The sequence below is a fragment of the Ranitomeya imitator genome, chromosome 3 (genome assembly GCF_032444005.1).
Source record: "Ranitomeya imitator isolate aRanImi1 chromosome 3, aRanImi1.pri, whole genome shotgun sequence".
Taxonomy (NCBI): domain Eukaryota; kingdom Metazoa; phylum Chordata; class Amphibia; order Anura; family Dendrobatidae; genus Ranitomeya; species Ranitomeya imitator.
This window is the reverse complement of record NC_091284.1, coordinates 379,643,351-379,666,710: the sequence shown is the minus strand read 5'-3', so window position 1 is coordinate 379,666,710 and position 23,360 is coordinate 379,643,351. Positions and strand designations below refer to the sequence as shown.

Sequence of the window (23,360 nt, the reverse complement as noted above, 5' to 3'; positions counted from 1 at the left end):
TTCTTTAGGGTTTTGTGTAGACCGCAAAGTTATCTTTCCTATCCTCGTTCTGTCTAGAATATCGGGCCTCACTTTGCTGAATCTATTTCATCCCTACGTTTGTCTTTTCATCTTACTCACAGTCATTATATGTGGGGGGCTGCCTTTTCCTTTGGGGTATTTCTCTGAGGCAAGGTAGGCTTATTTTTCTATCTTCAGGCTAGTTAGTTTCTCAGGCTGTGCCGAGTTGCATAGGGAGCTTTAGGCGCAATCCACAGCTGCCTCTAGTTGTGTTTGGAGAGGATCAGGAATTGCGGTCTACAGAGTTTCCACGTCTCAGAGCTCGTTCTATTATTTTGGGTTATTGTCAGATCACTGTATGTGCTCTGATCGCTATGTACATTGTGTTACTGAATTGCCTAGCATAACAGTACAGGAAGCCCAAAAGTACTAATGATTCTCAATAGAGGGAAAAAAGAAGTTCTGAGACCATTTTTTTTCCTTTGCAGTGTGATTTGTCTTTTTTTTCCCCTAGACATTTGGGTGGTTCAGGACACAGGTGTAGCGATGGACATTAGAAGTCTGTCTTCATGTGTAGATCAGCTCACGGCAAGAGTTCAAGATATACAAAATTTTGTGGTTCAGAATTCTTTGTTAGAACCGAGAATTCCTATTCCAGATTTGTTTTTTGGAGATAGAACTAAATTTCTGAGTTTCAAGAATAATTGTAAACTGTTTCTGGCTTTGAAACCTCGTTCCTCTGGTGACCCAGCGCAACAGGTTAGGATCGTCATTTCTTTTTTGCGTGGCGACCCTCAGGACTGGGCATTTTCTCTTGCGTCAGGAGATCCTACATTGAGTGATATCGATGCGTTTTTCCTGGCGCTTGGATTGCTGTACGATGAGCCTAATTCAGTAGATCAGGCAGAAAAAAATTTGCTGGCTCTTTGTCAGGCTCAGGATGAGATAGAGCTATATTGCCAGAAATTTAGAAAATGGTCCGTGCTCACTCAATGGAATGAATCTGCGCTTGCAGCCATTTTCAGAAAGGGTCTCTCTGAAGCCATTAAGGATGTCATGGTGGGATTTCCTATGCCCGCTGGTTTGAATGAGTCTATGTCTTTGGCCATTCAGATCGGTTGACGCTTGCGTGAGCGTAAATCTGTGTACCATTTGGCGGGATTACCTGAGATTAAACCTGAGCCTATGCAGTGCGATAGGACTATGACCAGAGTTGAACGGCAAGAACACAGACGTCTGAATGGGCTGTGTTTCTACTGTGGTGATTCCACTCATGCTATCTCTGATTGTCCTAAGCGCACTAAGCGGTTCGCTAGGTCTGCTACCATTGGTACTGTACAGTCAAAATTTCTTCTGTCCGTTACCTTGATATGCTCCTTGTCGTCGTATTCTGTCATGGCGTTTGTGGATTCAGGCGCTGCCCTGAATTTGATGGACTTGGATTATGCTAAACGTTGTGGGTTTTTATTGGAGCCCTTGCAGTGTCCTATTCCATTGAGAGGAATTGATGCTACACCTTTGGCCAAGAATAAGCCTCAATACTGGACCCAGCTGACCATGTGCATGGCTCCTGCACATCAGGAGGTTATTCGCTTTCTGGTGTTGCATAATCTGCATGATGTGGTCGTGTTGGGGTTGCCATGGCTACAAGCCCATAATCCAGTATTGGATTGGAATTCCATGTTGGTGTCCAGCTGGGGTTGTCAGGGGGTACATGGTGATGTTCCATTTCTGTCAATTTCGTCATCCACCCCTTCTGAGGTTCCAGAGTTCTTGTCTGATTACCGGGATGTATTTGATGAGCCCAAGTCCGATGCCCTGCCTCCGCATAGGGATTGTGATTGTGCTATCAATTTGATTCCTGGTAGTAAATTCCCAAAAGGTCGACTGTTTAATTTATCCGTGCCTGAGCACACCGCTATGCGCAGTTATGTGAAGGAATCCCTGGAGAAGGGGCATATTCGCCCGTCGTCGTCACCATTGGGAGCAGGGTTCTTTTTTGTGGCCAAGAAGGATGGTTCGCTGAGACCGTGTATAGATTACCGCCTTCTTAATAAGATCACTGTTAAATTTCAGTACCCCTTGCCATTGTTATCTGATTTGTTTGCTCGGATTAAGGGGACTAGTTGGTTCACTAAGATAGATCTTCGTGGTGCGTATAATCTGGTGAGAATCAGGCAAGGCGATGAATGGAAAACTGCATTTAATACGCCCGAGGGTCATTTTGAGTATCTAGTGATGCCGTTCGGACTTGCCAATGCTCCATCAGTGTTTCAATCCTTTATGCATGACATCTTCCGTGAGTACCTGGATAAATTCCTGATTGTGTACTTGGATGACATTCTGATCTTCTCGGATGATTGGGAGTCTCATGTGAAGCAGGTCAGAACGGTTTTTCAGGTCCTGCGTGCTAATTCTTTGTTTGTGAAGGGATCAAAGTGTCTCTTTGGTGTGCAGAAGGTTTCATTTTTGGGGTTCATCTTTTCCCCTTCTACTATCGAGATGGATCCGGTTAAGGTCCAAGCCATCCATGATTGGACCCAGCCGACATCTCTGAAAAGTCTGCAAAAGTTCCTGGGCTTTGCTAATTTTTATCGTCGCTTCATCTGCAATTTTTCTAGTGTTGCCAAACCATTGACCGATTTGACCAAGAAGGGTGCTGATTTGGTCAATTGGTCTTCTGCTGCTGTGGAAGCTTTTCAAGAGTTGAAGCGTCGTTTTTCTTCTGCCCCTGTGTTGTGTCAACCAGATGTTTCTCTTCCGTTCCAGGTCGAGGTTGATGCTTCTGAGATTGGAGCAGGGGCTGTTTTGTCACAGAGAGGTTCTGGTTGCTCAGTGATGAAACCATGCGCTTTCTTTTCCAGGAAGTTTTCGCCTGCTGAGCGAAATTATGATGTGGGCAACCGAGAGTTGCTGGCCATGAAGTGGGCATTCGAGGAGTGGCGTCATTGGCTTGAAGGAGCTAAGCATCGCGTGGTGGTATTGACTGATCATAAGAACTTGACTTATCTCGAGTCTGCCAAGCGCTTGAATCCTAGACAAGCTCGTTGGTCGTTGTTTTTTGCCCGTTTTGACTTTGTGATTTCGTACCTTCCGGGCTCTAAAAATGTGAAGGCGGATGCTTTGTCTAGGAGTTTTGTGCCCGACTCTCCGGGTTTGTCTGAGCCGGCGGGTATCCTCAAGGAAGGAGTAATTGTGTCTGCCATCTCCCCTGATTTGCGGCGGGTGCTGCAAAAATTTCAGGCTAATAAACCTGATCGTTGCCCAGCGGAGAAACTGTTTGTCCCTGATAGGTGGACAAATAGAGTTATCTCTGAACTTCATTGTTCGGTGTTGGCTGGTCATCCTGGAATCTTTGGTACCAGAGAGTTAGTGGCTAGATCCTTTTGGTGGCCCTCTCTGTCGCGGGATGTGCGTACTTTTGTGCAGTCCTGTGGGATTTGTGCTCGGGCTAAGCCCTGCTGTTCTCGTGCCAGTGGGTTGCTTTTGCCCTTGCCGGTCCCGAAGAGGCCTTGGACACATATCTCTATGGATTTTATTTCTGACCTTCCCGTTTCTCAAAGGATGTCAGTCATTTGGGTGGTCTGTGATCGCTTTTCTAAGATGGTCCATCTGGTACCCTTGTCTAAATTGCCTTCCTCTTCTGATTTGGTGCCTTTATTCTTCCAGCATGTGGTTCGTTTGCATGGCATTCCAGAGAATGTCGTTTCTGACAGAGGTTCCCAGTTTGTTTCGAGGTTTTGGCAAGCCGTTTGTGGTAGGATGGGCATTGACTTGTCTTTTTCCTCGGCTTTCCATCCTCAGACTAATGGCCAGACCGAACGAACCAATCAGACCTTGGAAACATATCTGAGATGCTTTGTTTCTGCTGATCAGGATGACTGGGTGTCCTTTTTGCCTTTGGCTGAGTTCGCCCTTAATAATCGGGCCAGCTCGGCTACCTTGGTTTCGCCGTTTTTCTGCAATTCTGGGTTCCATCCTCGTTTCTCTTCAGGACAGGTTGAGTCTTCGGACTGTCCTGGTGTGGATACTGTGGTGGACAGGTTGCAGCAGATTTGGACTCAGGTAGTGGACAATTTGACCTTGTCCCAGGAGAAGGCTCAACTTTTCGCTAATCGCAGACGCCGTGTGGGTCCCCGACTTCGTGTTGGGGATCTGGTTTGGTTATCTTCTCGTCATATTCCTATGAAGGTTTCCTCTCCTAAGTTTAAACCTCGTTTTATTGGTCCGTATAGGATTTCTGAGGTTCTTAATCCTGTGTCTTTTCGTCTGACCCTTCCAGATTCTTTTTCCATACATAACGTATTCCATAGGTCATTGTTGCGGAGATACGTGGCACCTATGGTCCCATCTGTTGAGCCTCCTGCCCCGGTTTTGGTGGAGGGGGAATTGGAGTATATTGTGGAGAAGATTTTGGATTCTCGTGTTTCAAGACGGAAACTCCAGTATCTGGTTAAATGGAATGGTTATGCTCAGGAAGATAATCCCTGGGTTTTTGCCTCTGATGTCCATGCTCCCGATCTTGTTCGTGCCTTTCATGTGGCTCATCCTGGTCGGCCTGGGGGCTCTGTTGAGGGTTCGGTGACCCCTCCTCAAGGGGGGGTACTGTTGTGAATTCTGTGGCAGAGTTCACTCCTGTGGTCACAAGTGGTACTTCGGCTGATTCTCTCTGGGAGCTTCCGTTTGTGGAGAAAAGTGGTACTGCAGCTTCTGAGTTTCCTCCCTCAGGTGATCTGGTGAGGTCGTTAGCTGCTTCTCTACTTAACTCCACCTGATGCTTTGATCCATGCTTCCTGTCAATGTTCCAGTGTTGGACTTGTGTTTCTCTGGATTATTCCTGTGGCCTGCTGCTCTGCATAGCTAAGTGCTTCTTTGCTATTTGTTGCTATTTTTTCTGTCCAGCTTGTCTATTTGTTTTGCTGGAAGCTCTGTGACGCAAAGGGTGTACCTCCGTGCCGTTAGTTCGGTACGGAGGGTCTGTTTGCCCCCTTTGCGTGGTTTTCTTTAGGGTTTTGTGTAGACCGCAAAGTTATCTTTCCTATCCTCGTTCTGTCTAGAATATCGGGCCTCACTTTGCTGAATCTATTTCATCCCTACGTTTGTCTTTTCATCTTACTCACAGTCATTATATGTGGGGGCCTGCCTTTTCCTTTGGGGTATTTCTCTGAAGCAAGGTAGGCTTATTTTTCTATCTTCAGGCTAGTTAGTTTCTCAGGCTGTGCCGAGTTGCATAGGGAGCTTTAGGCGCAATCCACAGCTGCCTCTAGTTGTGTTTGGAGAGGATCAGGAATTGCGGTCTACAGAGTTTCCACGTCTCAGAGCTCGTTCTATTATTTTGGGTTATTGTCAGATCACTGTATGTGCTCTGATCGCTATGTACATTGTGTTACTGAATTGCCTAGCATAACACATGTGATGCTTCTCTAATTTGTGTAATTAACAGCACCTGCAACTTACCTGTGGCACCTAACAGGTGTTGGCAATAACTACATCACACTTGCAGCCAGTTGACATGGATTAAAGTTGACTCAACCTCTGTCCTGTGTCCTTGTGTGTACCACATTGAGCATGGAGAAAAGAAAGAAGACCAAAGAACTGTCTGAGGACTTGAGAAACCAAATTGTGAGGAAGCATGAGCAATCTCAAGGATACAAGTCCATCTCCAAAGACCTGAATGTTCCTGTGTCTACCGTGCGCAGTGTCATCAAGAAGTTTAAAGCCCATGGCACTGTGGCTAACCTCCCTAGATGTGGATTGAAAAGAAAAATTGACAAGAGATTTCAATGCAAGATTGTGCGGATGTTGGATAAAGGACCTAGACTAACATCCAAACAAGTTCAAGCTGCCCTGCAGTCCGAGGGTACAACAGTGTCAACCCGTACTATCCGTCGGCGTCTGAATGAAAAGGGACTGTATGGTAGGAGACCCAGAAAGACCTTAACATATTTTGATATAAATCCATTCGATGCACCAATTGAACATATACCTACCAGTGTATTGAGAGGGGTATATATGTATTCCGGAAGCATCTATGGTTTAATAACATGAGAGAGGTTTCTGTATTCCTCTGTTTATTTATGGAGCTTGCGTTTTATGTGTAAACACCATATGCAGTAATAAGTGACAGCAAGAGGATCCGCTGTGTTTTCTGGGCATATGCCAGCATGTACATTGGTTTGTTGGTCTAAACCAGACGGATTTTGGTCACATTATTAGGTTAACTGTGGGGTGAAATTTATAGCACTCTTTCCGTGTCCAGGGAAGGTGCTGAAAGAAAAAACGCCCCTCAGAGGTAACAAGCAATAGTAAAGGGGACTGATGTGGTATCTCCATTATCTGCTATACCCAATAAAGGGCTAAAATTCTACTAACCCTGGGAAAGAGGCATATGTGTGGTTTGCCAAGATTTTCTTACGGTTTTATGTTTTGCACTATGTTGTGAGCACCGGCACTTTGTAACCACGTGGTAATATAGTGATTTTAGCGTATAATAATAAAAGCTATGTTTTAATAGTATTTTCTAACCAGCTGCAAATATCAAGAGACCCAGAAAGACCCCACTTCTTACCCTGAGACATAAAAAAGCCAGGCTGGAGTTTGCCAAAACGTACCTGAAAAAGCCTAAAACGTTTTGGAAGAATGTTCTCTGGTCAGATGAGACAAAATTAGAGCTTTTTGGGCAAAGGCATCAACATAGAGTTTACAGGAGAAAAAAAGAGGCATTCAAAGAAAAGAACACGGTTCCTACAGTCAATCATGGCGGAGGTTCCCTGATGTTTTGGGGTTGCTTTGCTGCCTCTAGCACTGGACTGCTTGACCATGTGCATGGCATTATGAAGTCTGAAGACTACCAACAAAAATTGCAGCATAATGTAGGGCCCAGTGTGAGAAAGCTGAGTCTCCCTCAGAGGTCATGGGTCTTCCAGCAGGACAATGACCCAAAACACACTTCAAAAAGCACTAGAAAATGGTTTGAGAGAAAGCACTGGAGACTTCTAAGGTGGCCAGCAATGAGTCCAGACCTGAATCCCATAGAACACCTGTGGAGAGATCTAAAAATGGCAGTTTGGAGAAGGCACCCTTCAAATATCAGGAACCTGGAGCAGTTTGCCAAAGAAGAATGGTGTAAAATTCCATCAGAGCAAAGTAAGAAACTCATTGATGGTTACCGGAAGCGGTTGGTCGCAGTTATTTCAGCTGAAGGTTGTGCAACCAAGTATTAGGCTGAGGGTGCCAATACTTTTGTCTGGCCCATTTTTAGAGTTTTGTGTGAAATGATCAATGTTTTGCTTTTTGCTTCATTCTCTTTTGTGTTTTTTCATTTAAGACAAATTAAATGATGATAATAATACCAAAGAATTTGTGATTGCAATAATTTTCAGGAAGAAACTGAGTATTATCTGACAGAATTGCAGGGGTGTTAATACTTTTGGCCATGACTGTATAGACAAAATCCTATCACACTGCATAGGCTCAGGGCTCCGCTCAGAGGACAACGCCACAGTGTGCACAACTCTGCGCTCGCGCAAGCGCCGATCAATCTGAATGGCCAGAGACATACAATCACTCAGACCAGCAGGCGTGGGGAACCCCACCATAACATCTTTAACGGATTCAGAAAGACCCTTTCTGAAAATTGCCACCAAGGCATCCTCATTCCATTTAGTCAGTACAGACCATTTTCTAAATTTCTGGCAATACGATTCTGTCGCTTCTTGACCTTGACACATGTCCAGCAAGATTTTCTCAGCTTGATCCACAGAATTAGGCTTATCATACAATAACCCCAATGCTTGAAAGAAAGAATCAACATTAAGCAAAGCAGGATTGCCAGTTTCCAGGGAAAATGCCCAATCCCGTGGGTCACCACGCAGCAGGGATATGATGATTTTAACCTGCTGAATGGGATCACCAGAAGACTGGGGTCTCAATGCAAAAAAACAGTTTACAGTTATTTTTGAAACTCAAAAATTTGGATCTGTCACCAAAGAATAAATCAGGAGTGGGAATCCTAGGTTCTAAGGCAGGAGTCTGAACAATATAATCTGAAATACCCTGTACCCTAGCAGCAAGCTGATCCACACGAGAAACTAACTCCTGAACACTAATGTTATTACTAGGTTCCGCAGCCACCCAGAGATTAAGAGGGAGGAACAGACCAAACAGGCTAAGGAAAAAAAAATGGCTCAAAATCTTACCTCCCTTCTTCTGAGATGCAATTAGCTCATTGTGGGCCAGTTGTACTGTTATGATCTGGTGGCCTTGGAGCAGCATGAGACGTACTCTGGAGAAGGTGGCACCTGTACTGACCGCAAACCCTGAACTTAACAGCGCAACTAGAAGTAGCCATGGGGGGTACCTAACACTCCCTAGACCCCTCGACACAGCCTGAGATCTAGCTACCCCTAAAGACAGAAACAGGAAACCTATCTTGCCTCAGAGAAAATCACCAAATAATAGACAGCCCCCCACAAATATTGACTGTGAGAGGAGAGGGAAATAACATACGCAGAAATGAAATCAGGATTTAGCATAGGAGGCCATACTAGCTAAAAAGAAAGAATAAAACAGAGTACTATGCGGTCAGTATTAAAACACTAGAAAATATCCACCACAGAAAATACAAAACACCACATCTGACTAAAGACATGGAGGGTATATCTGCATCTCCAGAGAAATAGCTAGGCTGCAAAAAGTCCTTCAGAGACTAAGCTGGACAAGACAAAAACATGAAAATGCACAGAACTATAAGGTCCACAGCAGGTGGACAGCAAAAACAAAGCCAGGACTTATCTTTGAAGAAAAGCACAGCAAACAGGAGAGACCAGAAGGGATATGAATCCTCCAAAAACAATGGACAACTGGCAGGGACTAAAGAGTCCTGCAAAGCCATATACCCCAGTCAGTTTTGCAATTAGTAGATACACCTGTCCAATCCTGCAGTCCAGGCACAACTGCATTACCCTCTACAACCACCGGAGGGAGCCCAAAAGCAGAATTCACAACAATCCAGCCTCTGGACACTACGCTGACAGACACAGCAAACCTTCTTGACACAGTTCGCACTGATGTGCCATCCTGGATGAGCTGCACTACCTGAGCCACTTGTGTGGGTTGTAGAGTCCATCTCATGCTACCATGAGTGTGAAAGCAAAACCAACATTCAAAAGTGCCCAAAACATCAGCCAGCATTGGCACTTAGATGTGGTCTGTGGTCCCCACCTGCAGAACCACTTCTTTATTGAGTGTGTCTTGATAATTGCCAATAATTTCCATCTGTTGTCTATTCTGTTTGCACAACAGCATGTGAAATTGATTGTCAAACAGTGTTGCTTCCTAAGTGCACAGTTTGATTTCACAGAAGTTTGATTTACTTGGAGTTATATTCTGTTGTTTAAGTGTTTCCTTTATTTTGTTGAGCAATGTATATACTGTATATTTATATTAAAAATAACAAAGCTCACTTTTCTTTATCCTAAAATATTGCAATTGAAAATAATAAACTAAAACATTTGGTATTGCTGCATCCACAGAATTCCGTTAAATTAAAGTACATCATTATTTAACCCATATGATAAATGCGGTAAAGCAAATAACACAAAAATGCATCTACCCAAAAAGAGATTTAAGGCATTAAAAAGTGTTTAACCCCTTAATGACCGTCAATACGTCTTTTAACTGACCTGAGATATAAGAGAATAGCCTCCCCATACAGATGACAATCCAGCATCTGTCGGTTGTACACTATAGCTGACAACTTGCTGTACCAGCCACGATCAGTATTTGCACCATCTAAATCTGTTTAACCCCTTAGATGCTGCTGTCAATAGTGACTACATCATTATAAATGGTTAACAGAGTGTGGGGGCTTCTTCTTTGTCACAATTGGTGCCCTCAGATCATGATTTTGTTGTCCTGATGTTTGCGATGGCAATTCATGACCAAATCGCGGCCTTAGAGTCTGACGGCTGTAGTAATCTGTTTAGAAGTTAGCAACATTTAAGTGGTAAAAGTACACATTTTCATTTCTGTCATACCACTTTGCATTAATTCCTGTAAAGCACCTGAAGGGTTAATAAACTACCTGACAGCAGTTTTCAATATGTCAGGGGGTGCTGTTTTTAAAATGGTATCACGTTTGTGGGTTTCCCAATATCCGAGACCCCTAAAGTCACTTCAAACATGGATAAGTCCCTAAAAAAATAAATTTTGTAAATTTCTTTGAAAAAATGAAAAATTGCTGCTACATTTTTAAACCTCCTAAAATGCTAACAAAATGAAATAACATTTTACAAATGGTGCTGATGTAAAGCAGACATGTGGGAAATGTTATTTATTAATGGTTTGCTGTTGTATGACTATCTGGATTAAAGGGATAATCATTCAAATTTAGAAAATTGCTAATTTTTTAAAATTTTTCTCAAATTTTTGATATTTTTTATAAATAAACATAAAAAATGTTGAACAAAATTTACCATTATCATAAAGTATAATGTGTCACGAAAAACAATCTCAAAATCACTGGGATTTGTTGAAGCTTTGCAGAGTTATTACCACATAAAGTGACACTGGTCAGATTTACAAAATTTGGCTCGGTCACTAAGGGGTTAAAGTATAACTGTCATTTTAATTTTTATTTGATAAATCTATAGTGCACATGAAAATAAGCAACTTTGTGCAGGTGCTTTTCACAAAATTAGAATATCATCAAAAAGCTAATTTATTTCAGTTCTTCATTACAAAAAGTGAAACGTGTATATTATATAGACTTATTTCAAACAAAGTGATCTGTATCAAATATTTATTTCTGTTAATAATGATTATGTCTTACAGCCAATGGAAACCCAAAAGTCATTATCGCCGTAAAGTAGAATAATTTATAACACCAGCTTAAAAAATTATTTAAAAATCCAAAATGTTGGCCTACTAAAATGTTCAGTGAATGCACGCAATACTTGGTCTCGCTGACTGCGCCTGTGCGGTCGCCCTGCTTGTGAATCCCAGCCTTTCAGTGTCTTATGATTTATTCACACTGAGGGGTTGGGATTCCTGGGCATGCGCACTGCGTGTCTAAGCCACTCACCCAGGTCGCAGTGCGCATGCCCAGGAATCCCAGCCCCACAGTGTGAATAAATCATAAGACACTGAGGGGCTGGGATTCACAAGCAGGGCGGCCACCCAGGCGCAGTCAGCGAGACTGCATATGAGGACAGACGGGCAGCGCTCTCTGCGCCTGCCCAAGGCATGACAAAAGAGCGCAGGCGCCGGAAGATTTCAAAACAGCACTGAGGAGGCGGCACCCGGCGCCAAGAAGACTTGAGTGATGGCTGTGAGGCGTCTACAGCACGGGGGGAATGACCTGCCTCCAGGACTGAAGACAGGTATTTCGGACAAATTACAAAACAGATTATTTCTGCATTTACAGCAACAATAACTAAAAGAGCCACCTTGTCAGAATGCAGCATTACTGCTGCACAAGGTGGCTCTTTTAGTTTCAAATGCCTGGGGGGGGGGGGGGGGTGACCGGTTCCCTTTAAACCAAGTATTGGTACTTTTAGCAGTGTGGACAGGTGCCAAGTCCTGCTGAAGAATGAAATGTCCGTCTCCAAAAAGATTGTTGGCAAAGGGAAGTATGAATTGCTCTAAAATTTCCTGGTAGATGGCTGCACTGATTTTGGTCTTGATAAAACACAGTGGACCTACACCAACAGATGACATGGCTCCCGAAACCATCAATGATTGTGGAAACTTCACACTATACCTCAAGCAGCTTGGATTGTGGCCTTTCCACTCTTCCTCCAGACGCTGGGACCTTGATTTCCCAATGAAATGCAAAATTTACTTTCATCTGAAAACAACACCTTGATAGGACGCTTCTGGTGTTGTCTATTGGTCATGAGTGGCTTGACACAAGGAATGCGACACTTGTAGCTCGTGTCCTGGATATGTCTGTGTTTGGTGGTTCTTGAAGTAATTACTCCAGGGCTGTCCACTCCTTGCTTCTCCCCCAAATTTTTGAATAGCCTTTTCCTAACAATCCTTTCAAGGCTGCGGTTATCCCGATTGCTTGTGCACCTTTTTCTACCATACTTTTTCCGTTCACTCAACTTTCCATTAACCCCTTTCTGACCTCAGACGCGATAGTACGTCTGAGGTCAGAACCCCCGCTTTGATGCAGGCTCCGGCGGTGAGCCCGCATCAAAGCCGGGACATGTCAGCTGTTTTGAACAGCTGACATGTGCCCGCAATAGCGGCGGGTGAAATCGTGATTCACCCGCCGCTATTAACTAGTTAAATGCCACTGTCAAACGCTGACAGCGGCATTTAACCGGCGCTTCCGGCCAGGCGGCCGGAAATGAGCGCATCGCTGACCCGGGGGGTCAGCGATGCTTCTGTATAGTAACCACAGAGGTCCTTAAGACCTCTATGGTTACTGATCCCCGGTAGCTGTGAGCGCCACCCTGTGGTCGGCGCTCATAGCACACCTGCATTTCTGCTGCATAGTAGCGATCTATTGATCGCTGCTATGTAGCAAAGCCGATCGAGTTGTGCCAGCTTCTAGACTCCTATGGAGGCTATTGAAGCATGGCAAAAGTAAAAAAACTGTGAAAAAAATAAAAAAAATATAAAAGTTTAAATCACCCCTCCTTTCACCCCATTCAAAATAAATCAATAGAAAAAAAATCACGTATTTGGTATCGCCGTGTTCAGAATCGCCCGATCTATCAGTAAAAAAAAGCATTAACCTGATCGCTAAACAGCGCAGCGAGAAAAAAATTTGAAAAGCCATAATTACGTTTTTTTGGTCGCCGTGACATTGCATTAAAATGCAATTACGGGCGATCAAAAGAACGTATCTGCACCGTAATGGTATCATTAAAAATGCCAGCTCGGCACACAAAAAATAAGTCCTCAACCGTCCCCAGATCATGAAAAATGGAGACGCTACGGGTAGTTTGGAATTTTTTTCACCACTTAGATAAAAAATAACCTTGTCATGTTAGGTGTCTATGAATTTGTAGTGACCTGGAGAATCATAATATCAGGTCAGTTTTAGCATTTAGTGAACCTAGCAAAAAAGCCAAACAGAAAACAAGTGTGGGACTGCATTTTTTTTGCAATTTCACCGCACTTGGAATTTTTTTCCTGTTTTCTAGCACATGACATGGTAAAATCAATGATGTCGTTCAAAAGTACAACTCGTCCCGCCAAAAATAAGCCCTCACATGGCGATATTGTTAGAAAAATAAAAAGTTATGGCTTTGGGAAGGAGGGGAGCGAGAAACGAACACGGAAAAACGGAAAATCCCAAGGTCATGAAGGGGTTAATATGCTTGGATACAGCACTCTGAACAGCCAGCTTCTTTAGCAATGACCTTTTGTGGCTTACCCTCCTTGTGGAGTGTGTCAGTGACTGCCTTCTGGACATCTGTCAATTCAGCAGTCTTCCCCATGATTGTGGTACCTACTGAAACAGACTAAGGGACCTTTTTAAACAATTAGTAAACCTTTGGACGTGTTTTTTTAGTTATTCTAATTTACTGAGATAATGACTTTGGGTTGTTATTGACTGTAAGCCATAATTATCAACATTAACAGAAATAAACACTTGAAATAGATCACTCTGTTTGTAATGACTCTATATAATAAAGTTTCACTTTTTGTATTGAAGAACTGAAAAAAAATAACTTTGTGATGATATTCTAATTTTGTGAGAAGCACCTGTATATCTTATCAGAGAAATCTGCTTTCTCCTCTAGGATTGATCAGTCATTCTCAATTCAGAAGTAAAATCTGTATTCAGTGAAGACAGACTTTCCCATTACTGAGGTAGGAGATGGAAGTAACTACTGGTGAGAACCAATTTAATGGGGAGGAGGGAGCAAGAGGCAGAGCTTCTCCTCTTCCCTTCTTCCTTCTACATATAATCTTATGAGCTACTGACATCTCTTATCTCAGTACTGTAATCAATGAATACAGATTTTACCCCTAAATTGAGAATTTGAGAATGAGTGATCAATCCAGGAGGAGAAAGAAGCAGATTTTTCTGCTAAAATATTCTACAAAGTTGCATTTTTTTCTCGTAGATTATTGAATTATGAAATAAAAATTAAAATGACGGTTACTCTTTAAAGCCCTCGTGCATTACAAAAACAAACAAAAACAAGTGGTAATACAGGTTTGTCATTGGAAAAGTAAAAAAAGTTACGGCTCTTGGAAAAAAGGCAAACAAAATTAAACCACATAAAACAAAAAATTGCTCTGATGGGAAGTGGTCGATTCTTTCTCCCATGGGAGATAATATGCTGCCATTAGTGTCTGGCAGTGGCCTATTCCATTCCCCCCCTACTTATGGGAGGCAACTAACATAGGCATAAGGGCACCTTAAGACCTCATAAAAACACATTTTAGACCGGGGTCACACTAGAGAGAAATACGGACGAATGAGAGGCGCAAAAACAACGCATTTCACTCGAACCAATGTTTCTCCATGGGGCAGCTTCCATCAGCCGCATATTTCTCGGCCGTATTTTACGGGCTGAGAAAATAGCTGCGATTATCAGCGCATTCCTCCAAAAATAGGCCAATGCAAGTCTATGGGGCGAGAAAAATACGGATTACACACGGACCACTCGTCTGCCTTGCGAGAAGTACGCAGCGGTGTTCTATAGAAAAGCAGGTAATTCAGTGCGGTGTACAGTAAAATCACATTGACAGGTTAAAAATAGAATAGATAAAATAAATGTCTACACATAGACTAGGTATATATATATATATATATATATATATATATATATATATATATATATATATATATATATATATATATATACACACATATGTCAGTGAGACATATATATATTTATTTATATATATTTAGATTTAATACAGGGCTAGATAGCAGAAAAGCCGATAATTTAAGTCGTAAAAAACGGACCATATTTTTATACGTTAGGTGTGAAGACGGCCTTAAAGAAGCACTCTCATTAAGTTTTCTCTTCATTAAATGTGTATATACAGTATATGCATGTAATGTAGTTACATGTTGTTGTACTAATATGTTCACCTACCACTGCTCTCTTCGATGTCAAGGACCGTTCTCCTTCACTTTTCAGTGATGTCACAGCTCTTAAGACTAACCGTCTCACTCTATGCTTTATGCTTAAGCCAAAAGCCTTTTTTTTTTCAAGGAAAGCATATGTGATGTCACTCAGAGGTGAAAGAGACTGGCGCTGGACACTGGAGAGAGCAGGGCTATTTGAGTATATTAATACATTAACACTACATTATATGCACATTTAATGAATAAAAAAATAAATGGGAATGCTTCTTTTATATGCCCCTGGCTACCATTTGCCATTAAAGGCAACATAAAAAGTAAAAACTGTAAAATACTTATAAAAATACGCAACTTTACAATTTGGCTCTAATTAAAAATCCTCTTTGTATATTCAATTGTGTCCTACTTCTTGTCTAGGTTAACAGTCACTTCTGCAGTCTTATCAGTAGTCGCTGGTCGCATGGAACACAATAATTGGAAGCTTTATGCATTAGAGCAGGGGTCCCCAACCTGTAGCTTGGGAGCCACATGTGGCTCGCAGTCCCATGAATTGTGGCTCGCGGCTGCCTGCCAGCTTGGTGCGTTATTCTAGATTTAGTAAACTGGTATGAAGAACACATCCCAAAATGGTGAACTTTGTGAGTAGCCCTGCAGAGAAGAGCAGATCTGGGTACTCATCCAGTGTGTGTCATGGGAGAATGCTGAATGGGGGTTTGTTGGGAACCCCTGGATCTTGGTATACTGCTTTGGGGTGATTTGTGTAGAAAAACATTGGTTATCATTATACCCGTAATGGTGGCTTTGGTCGCCACTACTGTGAGGTGGGACAGGAGCTGGATGTGGCTCACGACCCTCTAGCAGAGCTGAATTTGGCTCTCGAGGTCAGAAAGGTTGGGGACCACTGCATTAGAGGTCGCCAGTGCTGTGTGTAGGTGTCTGATTTGATGTCTCTGGCCAGTTTTTGTCCCCTTGCGCTTCACCCATGGTGCAGAAGCAAAGCGGTCTCTACTTGAAGCATTGGAGAACTCACAGTTTGGGTTAAGGGCGCAGCTATGCCACTGGTCCAAACTGTCAATCTACAGGAGTGCACCATTACCCAGAAAGCTGGAAGCCTGGAGGCAGGGAAGTAGTGTGCACCTGAAGATTGGTCTTGCAACAGACCCTGAAGATGTCTTCTTATGTCTTTTGTATACAGGTTGTCAGAAACATGACTTGATATTTATTACCTTTACCACTGACATCAAGGGTCCTTTTATGGATGTCTTTACCATCAAACAGTTCAAGAGTATATAGTCCATGGTCTGAGTCCATAGGATTATTTATTTGAAGCCATACTTGGTTGTCTGTGCTGCCAGATTTATCCTTTTCTGTACTGGCCATTTTCTCTGTTCTGTGGATAGAAATGACAGTGTTTCATTTATACGGGTATTTAAACTGCAATTAAGTCACGATAGATTACATAGTGAATATAGAAACCTAAACATGCATGTACAGCTAGTCAGTCTGTGACTGTGAATGGCATCCTTGTAGTCTGCTTACATAGACAAACTATATAAAGCAGTGGTGGATAGCCTGGGTATCATTGGAGCCAAATATCCAGTCTCGAACATTTTTATTTGGTCTATGTTAAAAATAATTTTATTTAAAGGGAACCTGTCACCCCCAAAATCGAAGATGAGCTAAGTAATCTGTATTGCTGTAAATAAGCCCACAATGTATCCTGAAAGATGAGAAAAAGAGGTTAGATTATACTCACCAGGGCGGGTGGTCCGATCCGATGGGCGTCGCGGTCCTGTCCGGGGCCTCCTATCTTCATAGGATGGCGTCTTCTTCTTGTCTTCACAATGCGGCTCTGGCACAGGCGTACTTTGTCTGCCCTGTTGAGGGCAGAGCAAAGCACTGCAGTGCGCAGGCGCCAGGCCTCTCTGACCTTTCCCGGAGCCTGCGCACTGCAGTACTTTGCTCTGCCCTCAACAGGGCAGACAAAGTACGCCTGTGCCGGAGCCACAGCGTGAATACAAAAAGAAGACGTCATCGTAAGAAGATGGGAGGTGCTGGACTGGACCAGACCGCGACGCCCATCGGACCTGACCGCAGCGGGACCGCCCCTCAGGTGAGTATAATCTAATCTCTTTCTCATCTTTCAGGATACATTGGGGGATTATCTACAGAATTACAGAATGCTGTAGATAAGCCCCTGATGCTGGTGGGCTTAGCTCAACTTGGATTTTGGGGGTGACAGGTTCCCTTTAACATATTCTGCAGCACTTTACAGATAAGCTGGGACATGTGCAGACAATAAAGTCAATACAAAGCAAGACAAAGTTCAGCCATTACAGTGAGGGCCCTGCTCACCAACTTACAATCTATATGTTAATGGGGTTGTCCACTACACGGACAACCCTTTCTCAATCTGAATGTTTGCCCCATTAAAATAAAAACACCAAGACTATACTCCTGTGCTGTCACTGTTCCAGCAGTGGCGGCACTCACTTTCCCAGGGCTCAAGTGAAGTGGTTACTTCACGCGAGCTCTGTACCCAATTAGCTCCAACTATTAGCTGTTTTGGTGCAGGACATCAACAGGAAGTCAGTGCTACAGCTGCTCTCTGATTTCCTCCATGTTTTATTTGTCCAAGGCGGGGACAGTGGAGCTGGTGCTGATTGGGTGCAGGGCTTGCATGACATAACAACATCACGAGAGCCCTGGGAACATGAGTACTGATGCCACTGGAATGGAGCAGGCACGAAAGGTGAGTATAGGTGTTTATATTTTAACGAGGGCAAACATTCAGATTTAGAAGGGGTTGTCATAGTAGTAGACAACCCTTTAAATTTCTGTCCCTGATCTGTTTTGGATGATCATGGATGCAAAATACATTTTTTTTGCTTATACTTGTCTATTTGGATGGGAGGTATACATACTCCCCACCTAGGAGGTAACATAATATTATTGGTATATGCTAAGTCAGTGAGTAAGTCATCTCCTACCGAAATAGAGAAAGGACATACTTGTGGTGCCACACTGGATTCATGACATCCGTGAACTGTTTCATATCACTGTAGATTTTAATCCCTTCAGCTGTGCCTTGGCATTTTAGAGGAGAGGCAGAAAGTGCTTACAGAACAACAGACAGAATAATCAGTTTATACAGCAAGCATTTACAGTAAATATATAACTTTTAATAAATGGTTGTAATAAAGGCAAACTTGATTGCCTGTGCAACACATAGCAGTGCCTCAGCACTGCTATGTATAGCATAAATGACAATTTCTTATGAACTCGTGGTCAGCTTTCATAGGAGAATCGTCCTTTCTGCAGATGCCCGATTGTCATCACAACCCATCAGTGCCCCGCGATCATGTGACAGGGTTCTGATGGGTGGTGTTTGTGACGCCCTTCCAGCTGGCATGTGTTAAATCCCACTGTCAATCACTGGTTAACAACAGTGGGTGGACCACCGCTCCACCTGTGGCTGTTAGAGACACTTGATAGCTGATTAAATCAGCCAACAAGTGCGGGAAAAGATGTGGGCTCAGCATCGGAGCTCTCATCAAAGTTAGGGACCCGCCTTTGATGTAAATATACGTTAAAGGTCATGAAGGGGTTAGAGGGAGCCTATCACATAAAAAAAACAATTAACCTGCAGATAATTGGTTAATCTGCAAGTTAATAGCATTCTGAAACTGCCTGGTGCCTACAGTTAGAGCCCCGGTACTGCCGAGAGGAAATTTACTTTATTCCTCCCGGCAGCATTCAGGTTTTAGTCACAGGTTGTGCTGGCACAGGTTCAGTCATAGCCATTTGTATAGAGAGGGGTGGCTGGGCAAGACTGACATTCAGATCTAATGCTGAGCTGCTGTCAGTGTCGAAGAACCGATGACAGCAACCAATCTCTATCCACAGAGCAGTGACTGAACCTGTGCTGGTGCCGTGCACGTGACTGAACGGCATATGCTTCAGGGGGAATAAAATGAATTTCTTCCTGGCAGCAGGGGCTCTAAGTGCAGGCGCCAAGTAGGTTCAGAACGCTATTAATCTGCAGATTAACCCAATTTCTGCAGGTTAGTAGCATTTTTTCACGTGACAACTTCCCTTTAAAGAGGCTCCGCCACAAAAAAAACAAGAATATTTATCATCTTCTCGCACAATAGTGGTAAATATATGGTCACTAGGGGCATCACAGTTGAGACTTCTACAACCAGTAGAACGTCGGGTCCTGAGCTCTCGACCCTGCCTCAGTACACAACCACAGTGAGAAGGGGTTTGAATGGATTAATGGCCACACATGCATACGGCTGTTCTATGCAATGCCCTTGCGACTAACAAATAGTGGAGTGTCCCTATCATTACCATAGATATTCTATGGAGCTTCCAAGTCCAGGAGTGACCGCGGCTCCATTCAATCCATATCACTTGGTTGGACCCTTTCCTAATGATTTAAGACCAACTGTAATGGATCAGTGACCCTTTGAATAGGTGCTAAATGTTATTTTGTGAGCTAACCCCAATAAATGCACGTAGAATTGATTCTTGTTGGTATTGGTGGAAGCTGTGTTTCATCTATTTCTGTAGTCCACATGATGCATCTCTGGTCTCAAATATCATTACAGTCTATTTTCATGCAAGCTATAAATATAGGGGATTAGTACGACTGATCTTTTTAATGACATGCATACCTGTTGTGTATACACTTTCCAGTATGCAGTAAAATGTCACTGCAAATCTATCATATATCTCAAAGGTGTAACCTTTTTGTAATTTAATAGTTTGCATTTGCCAGTTTGGGAATACTTACCACTTATTCTCGAAATTTCCTTTATTACATCTTGAAATCCTGAAACAATACATACCTATATAAACATTAATTTTATGTAAAGTGCATACACATCTTTACATCTATCAGTATATTTGATCATGTTAAATTGACTTCTATATAGAATAAAAGTAAACGTTCAAACACAATTGTTCACACTATTTCCTTGTTCCCGTCAGTGGGAAAAAAAGTGACATCTTTACCTATCACGATCAAAAAGAGTCTGTCTCTTACTAGGCACCTAGCCAGCCACTTTTGATACTTCCATGTTTTTGTTGTTTTTATATGTGTAGTGCCACAATATCTCCGCAAAGAGATCATCAACACATACATCAGTCCTTGTCTTAAAGGCTCACATATGCATTAGACTAAAATCAGCCGAACTTGCCTGTATCGGGCGCCGGCTGGCAGTCAAATGCGATGACGGAAGAGAGAGAACTCAAGCAAGGGCCAATCCTTTTGTTTTCATGGACTTAAACAGAGGAATCTGAAAGCATCTATCTCAGTCTCTTATCTCATGAGCAAAAAAACTGGACTTTTAATTACAAACAGTCCAATCCTAGTCATGAGGTCCTGTCATACACACATTAGATACTTGGTCACTTTTGCCCAAACCTTCTAATGTTTAAAGGGGCTTTAATATCCTATGCAACTCAAACATCAAAATTAAACTTTGCTGTTCAAGGCTCTCCTAGATAACGTAACCTTCCTTCAATGGAAGTCTTCAAACAGAGGCTGGATAAACATCAGCACGGTGGCGCAGTGGATAGCACAGCAGCCTTGCAGCGCTGGAGTCCTGGGTTCAAACCCCACCAAGGACGACATCTGCAAAGAGTTTGTATAACGGGACGATAAGGCAGACAGGGTGACATTAGATCTGTCTAGGGTCTCCACTCCCCCCTTCCCTAGTGTTTGGTTCCCTTCCCCTTATCCCTTTATGTTGCACTTAGCCTTTCCTACACTGTGCATGACAGTAGAGACCTTTCTGGATAACCAGAAGTTTTGAAGAAATATAGAAACGATATTTCAGATATCTTGGATTAGAATCATAGACTCATAGAATGTTAAAGTTGGAAGGGACCTCCAGGGTCATTGTGTCCAACTCCCTGCTCAGTGCAGGATTCACTAAACCATCCCAGACATATAATAATAATAATAATAATGATAATAATAATCCTTATTTATTTTTTTTTGTTTGCGTGGGTTTCCTCCCACATTCCAAAGACATACTGATAGGGAATTTAGATTGCGAGCCCCATCGGGGACAGCGATGATGTGTGCAAACTGTACAGCGCTGAAGAATATGTTAGCGCTATATAAAAAAAAATAAAGATTATTATTATCATCATTATTATTATTATTATTATTATTATATGTCTGGGATGGTTTAGTGAATCCTGCATTGAGCAGGGAGTTGGACACAATGACCCTGGAGGTCCCTTCCAACTTTAACATTCTATGAGTCTATGATTCTAATCCAAGATATCTGAAATATCGTTTCTATATTTCTTCAAAACTTCTGGTTATCCAGAAAGGTCCCTACTGTCATGCACAGTGTAGGAAAGGCTAAGTGCAACACAAAGGGATAAGGGGAAGGGAACCAAACACTAGGGAAGGGGGGAGTGGAGACCCTAGACAGATCTAATGTCACCCTGTCTGCCTTATCGTCCCGTTATAGGTTCTGCACCTATCGCCGAGCAGGATACCTAATCCCTGCCTGACCTTGGCGATAAGTCCTGCACTGGGAAGGGCTTTTATAAGTACAGAAGGAGTGTCTAGTGAATCAATATGTTTGGTATAACCACAGTACTGTTTGAAAAGGTTGGCAATATGTTCTGTGAATAAAAAATGCTCTCTGTTCTGGTGTGGTCTGTGGACTGGGACAGCCAAACGACTTTATGCAGTGGTGTCCCATGCCACGCAGTTACTATTCACCTGGCATCTCACTTTCACTGATATCTGTATACTCGGAAATTAGATACCGATGAAATCAATGATGGAACACGGAGCTGATTAGTTCCTTCTTCGAATACATCATACTATGTGGGGACATCATAGAGTATGTGTAGACTGTGGGGGCATCATATTGTATTGGTATCTGTTGATCAAGATACAAGGACTGCATAACAGGAGCTGAATGATTTACTGCTTTATATAAACTTTATAAAAACAGTGAATTATATGACGTTAATTTGCTGCTACAGATGAGAATACAAATGACAAGAAACAATATTAGTAAGCAGAATTAAGGTCGGATGGTTGGTACGGCCCTCCAGAACATTTATAGTCTTTCATGTTCCTCCTTCGAAAAATTAATTGCCCACCCCTGGTCTAGGGACATCAGGGACATTTGGCCATAGATTTTATAGAACATTTATTACATAATAGAAGATTGTCCTGTTGGACAATTCCTGTGTGGCATTCACCAAGCTTATGTATAAAACCGTATTATTAATTTCTTTGTTGTGATGTTCTTACCTTCCTTAGTAAGGTCCAAGTCACTGATATCTTCTCCCCTGCTATCCTTCACCACAGCTTTGTAGTGTCCTTTCTCTTCATTTGTGAACTGTTGAGACAAAACTATAGCATTTTAATAACAAAGATGGCATTTCATTACAATATATAGCTTTTGGTTTCTTGTTACGTGTGATGAGGGAACAGCCGCGATCTTGGAACAGAATTACTACCAGATTGGCGTGACTCCATTTTGTCTCCTGGTCACAGGTCCGCAGCGAGTGCTTTTGGCCCCAACCTTTTCTAATGAATAAAGTTCCTATTAGTATGCTAACGGGCTGAGCTCAGTGTAAACTGTAGACGGTATTTCAAAGCTCCATGAGGAAACCACGCCACCAGGGGGCTTGGAAATGCTTGGAGGCTTAATTAAAACACGCATGCCAAGTGGCCACTGGATACACATCTATTATGGCAGCCCAGCCGAACCGTCTTTAACATGGAATTGTGAATTATAGACGCATCGTCCAAGGTAGAGGCTCATAAAAAATATTCTCCTTGCCCTAAAGAAATTGTGCATCTAACAGGGCGACTCCCGTGGCGGTGGGAGGCCTGAAACCCGAGATATAGAGATCAGCCTCCCACAGGGACCGAATGGGTCCAGGTTTGATCCCAGTACGACCGGCAGAACAAACCACAGGCGCTGGTACTGCCCGTGTGCTGATCCGATCATCCTGAGGGGAGTTATCCCATTTATTAGATATTGGAATAAATCAGCAGGGAGGCAGGGGGGGGTGGAGATTGCTAAGCCCACCCAGCTGCAGGCAGGGGGGCTCAGCCAGGTTTTAAGAGCTGAAGACACTAGGAGAAGTGTCTCACTCCACAGAAGAAGATGATGATGATGATGACTTCTTAAGGAACAGGGTATGCCCGCCAGAGGGGAGCAAGCACATGCTTTCTGGGGGCTGCCCGGCAACTAAGATTTGGACCTGCGGAATGCTGCGCGCCCCCAGCTTCCCCAAGCGACCTTCG

At 43.0% G+C, this 23,360-nt stretch overlaps 1 protein-coding gene across 1 annotated transcript in view; it reads right to left on the bottom strand.

Moving 5' to 3' along the window:
• MYOM3 (myomesin 3) overlaps positions 1–23,360 on the bottom strand; it is a 252,275-nt gene that overhangs the window by 11,603 nt on the left and 217,312 nt on the right. Inside the window, exons 30-33 of the mRNA XM_069756945.1 lie at positions 22,356–22,443; positions 19,860–19,898; positions 18,073–18,178; positions 16,288–16,451 (exon numbers count right to left, since the gene is read on the bottom strand). Of these exons, the coding sequence (XP_069613046.1) occupies positions 16,288–16,451; positions 18,073–18,178; positions 19,860–19,898; positions 22,356–22,443 (397 nt within the window). The remainder of the gene's footprint in view (positions 1–16,287; positions 16,452–18,072; positions 18,179–19,859; positions 19,899–22,355; positions 22,444–23,360) is intronic.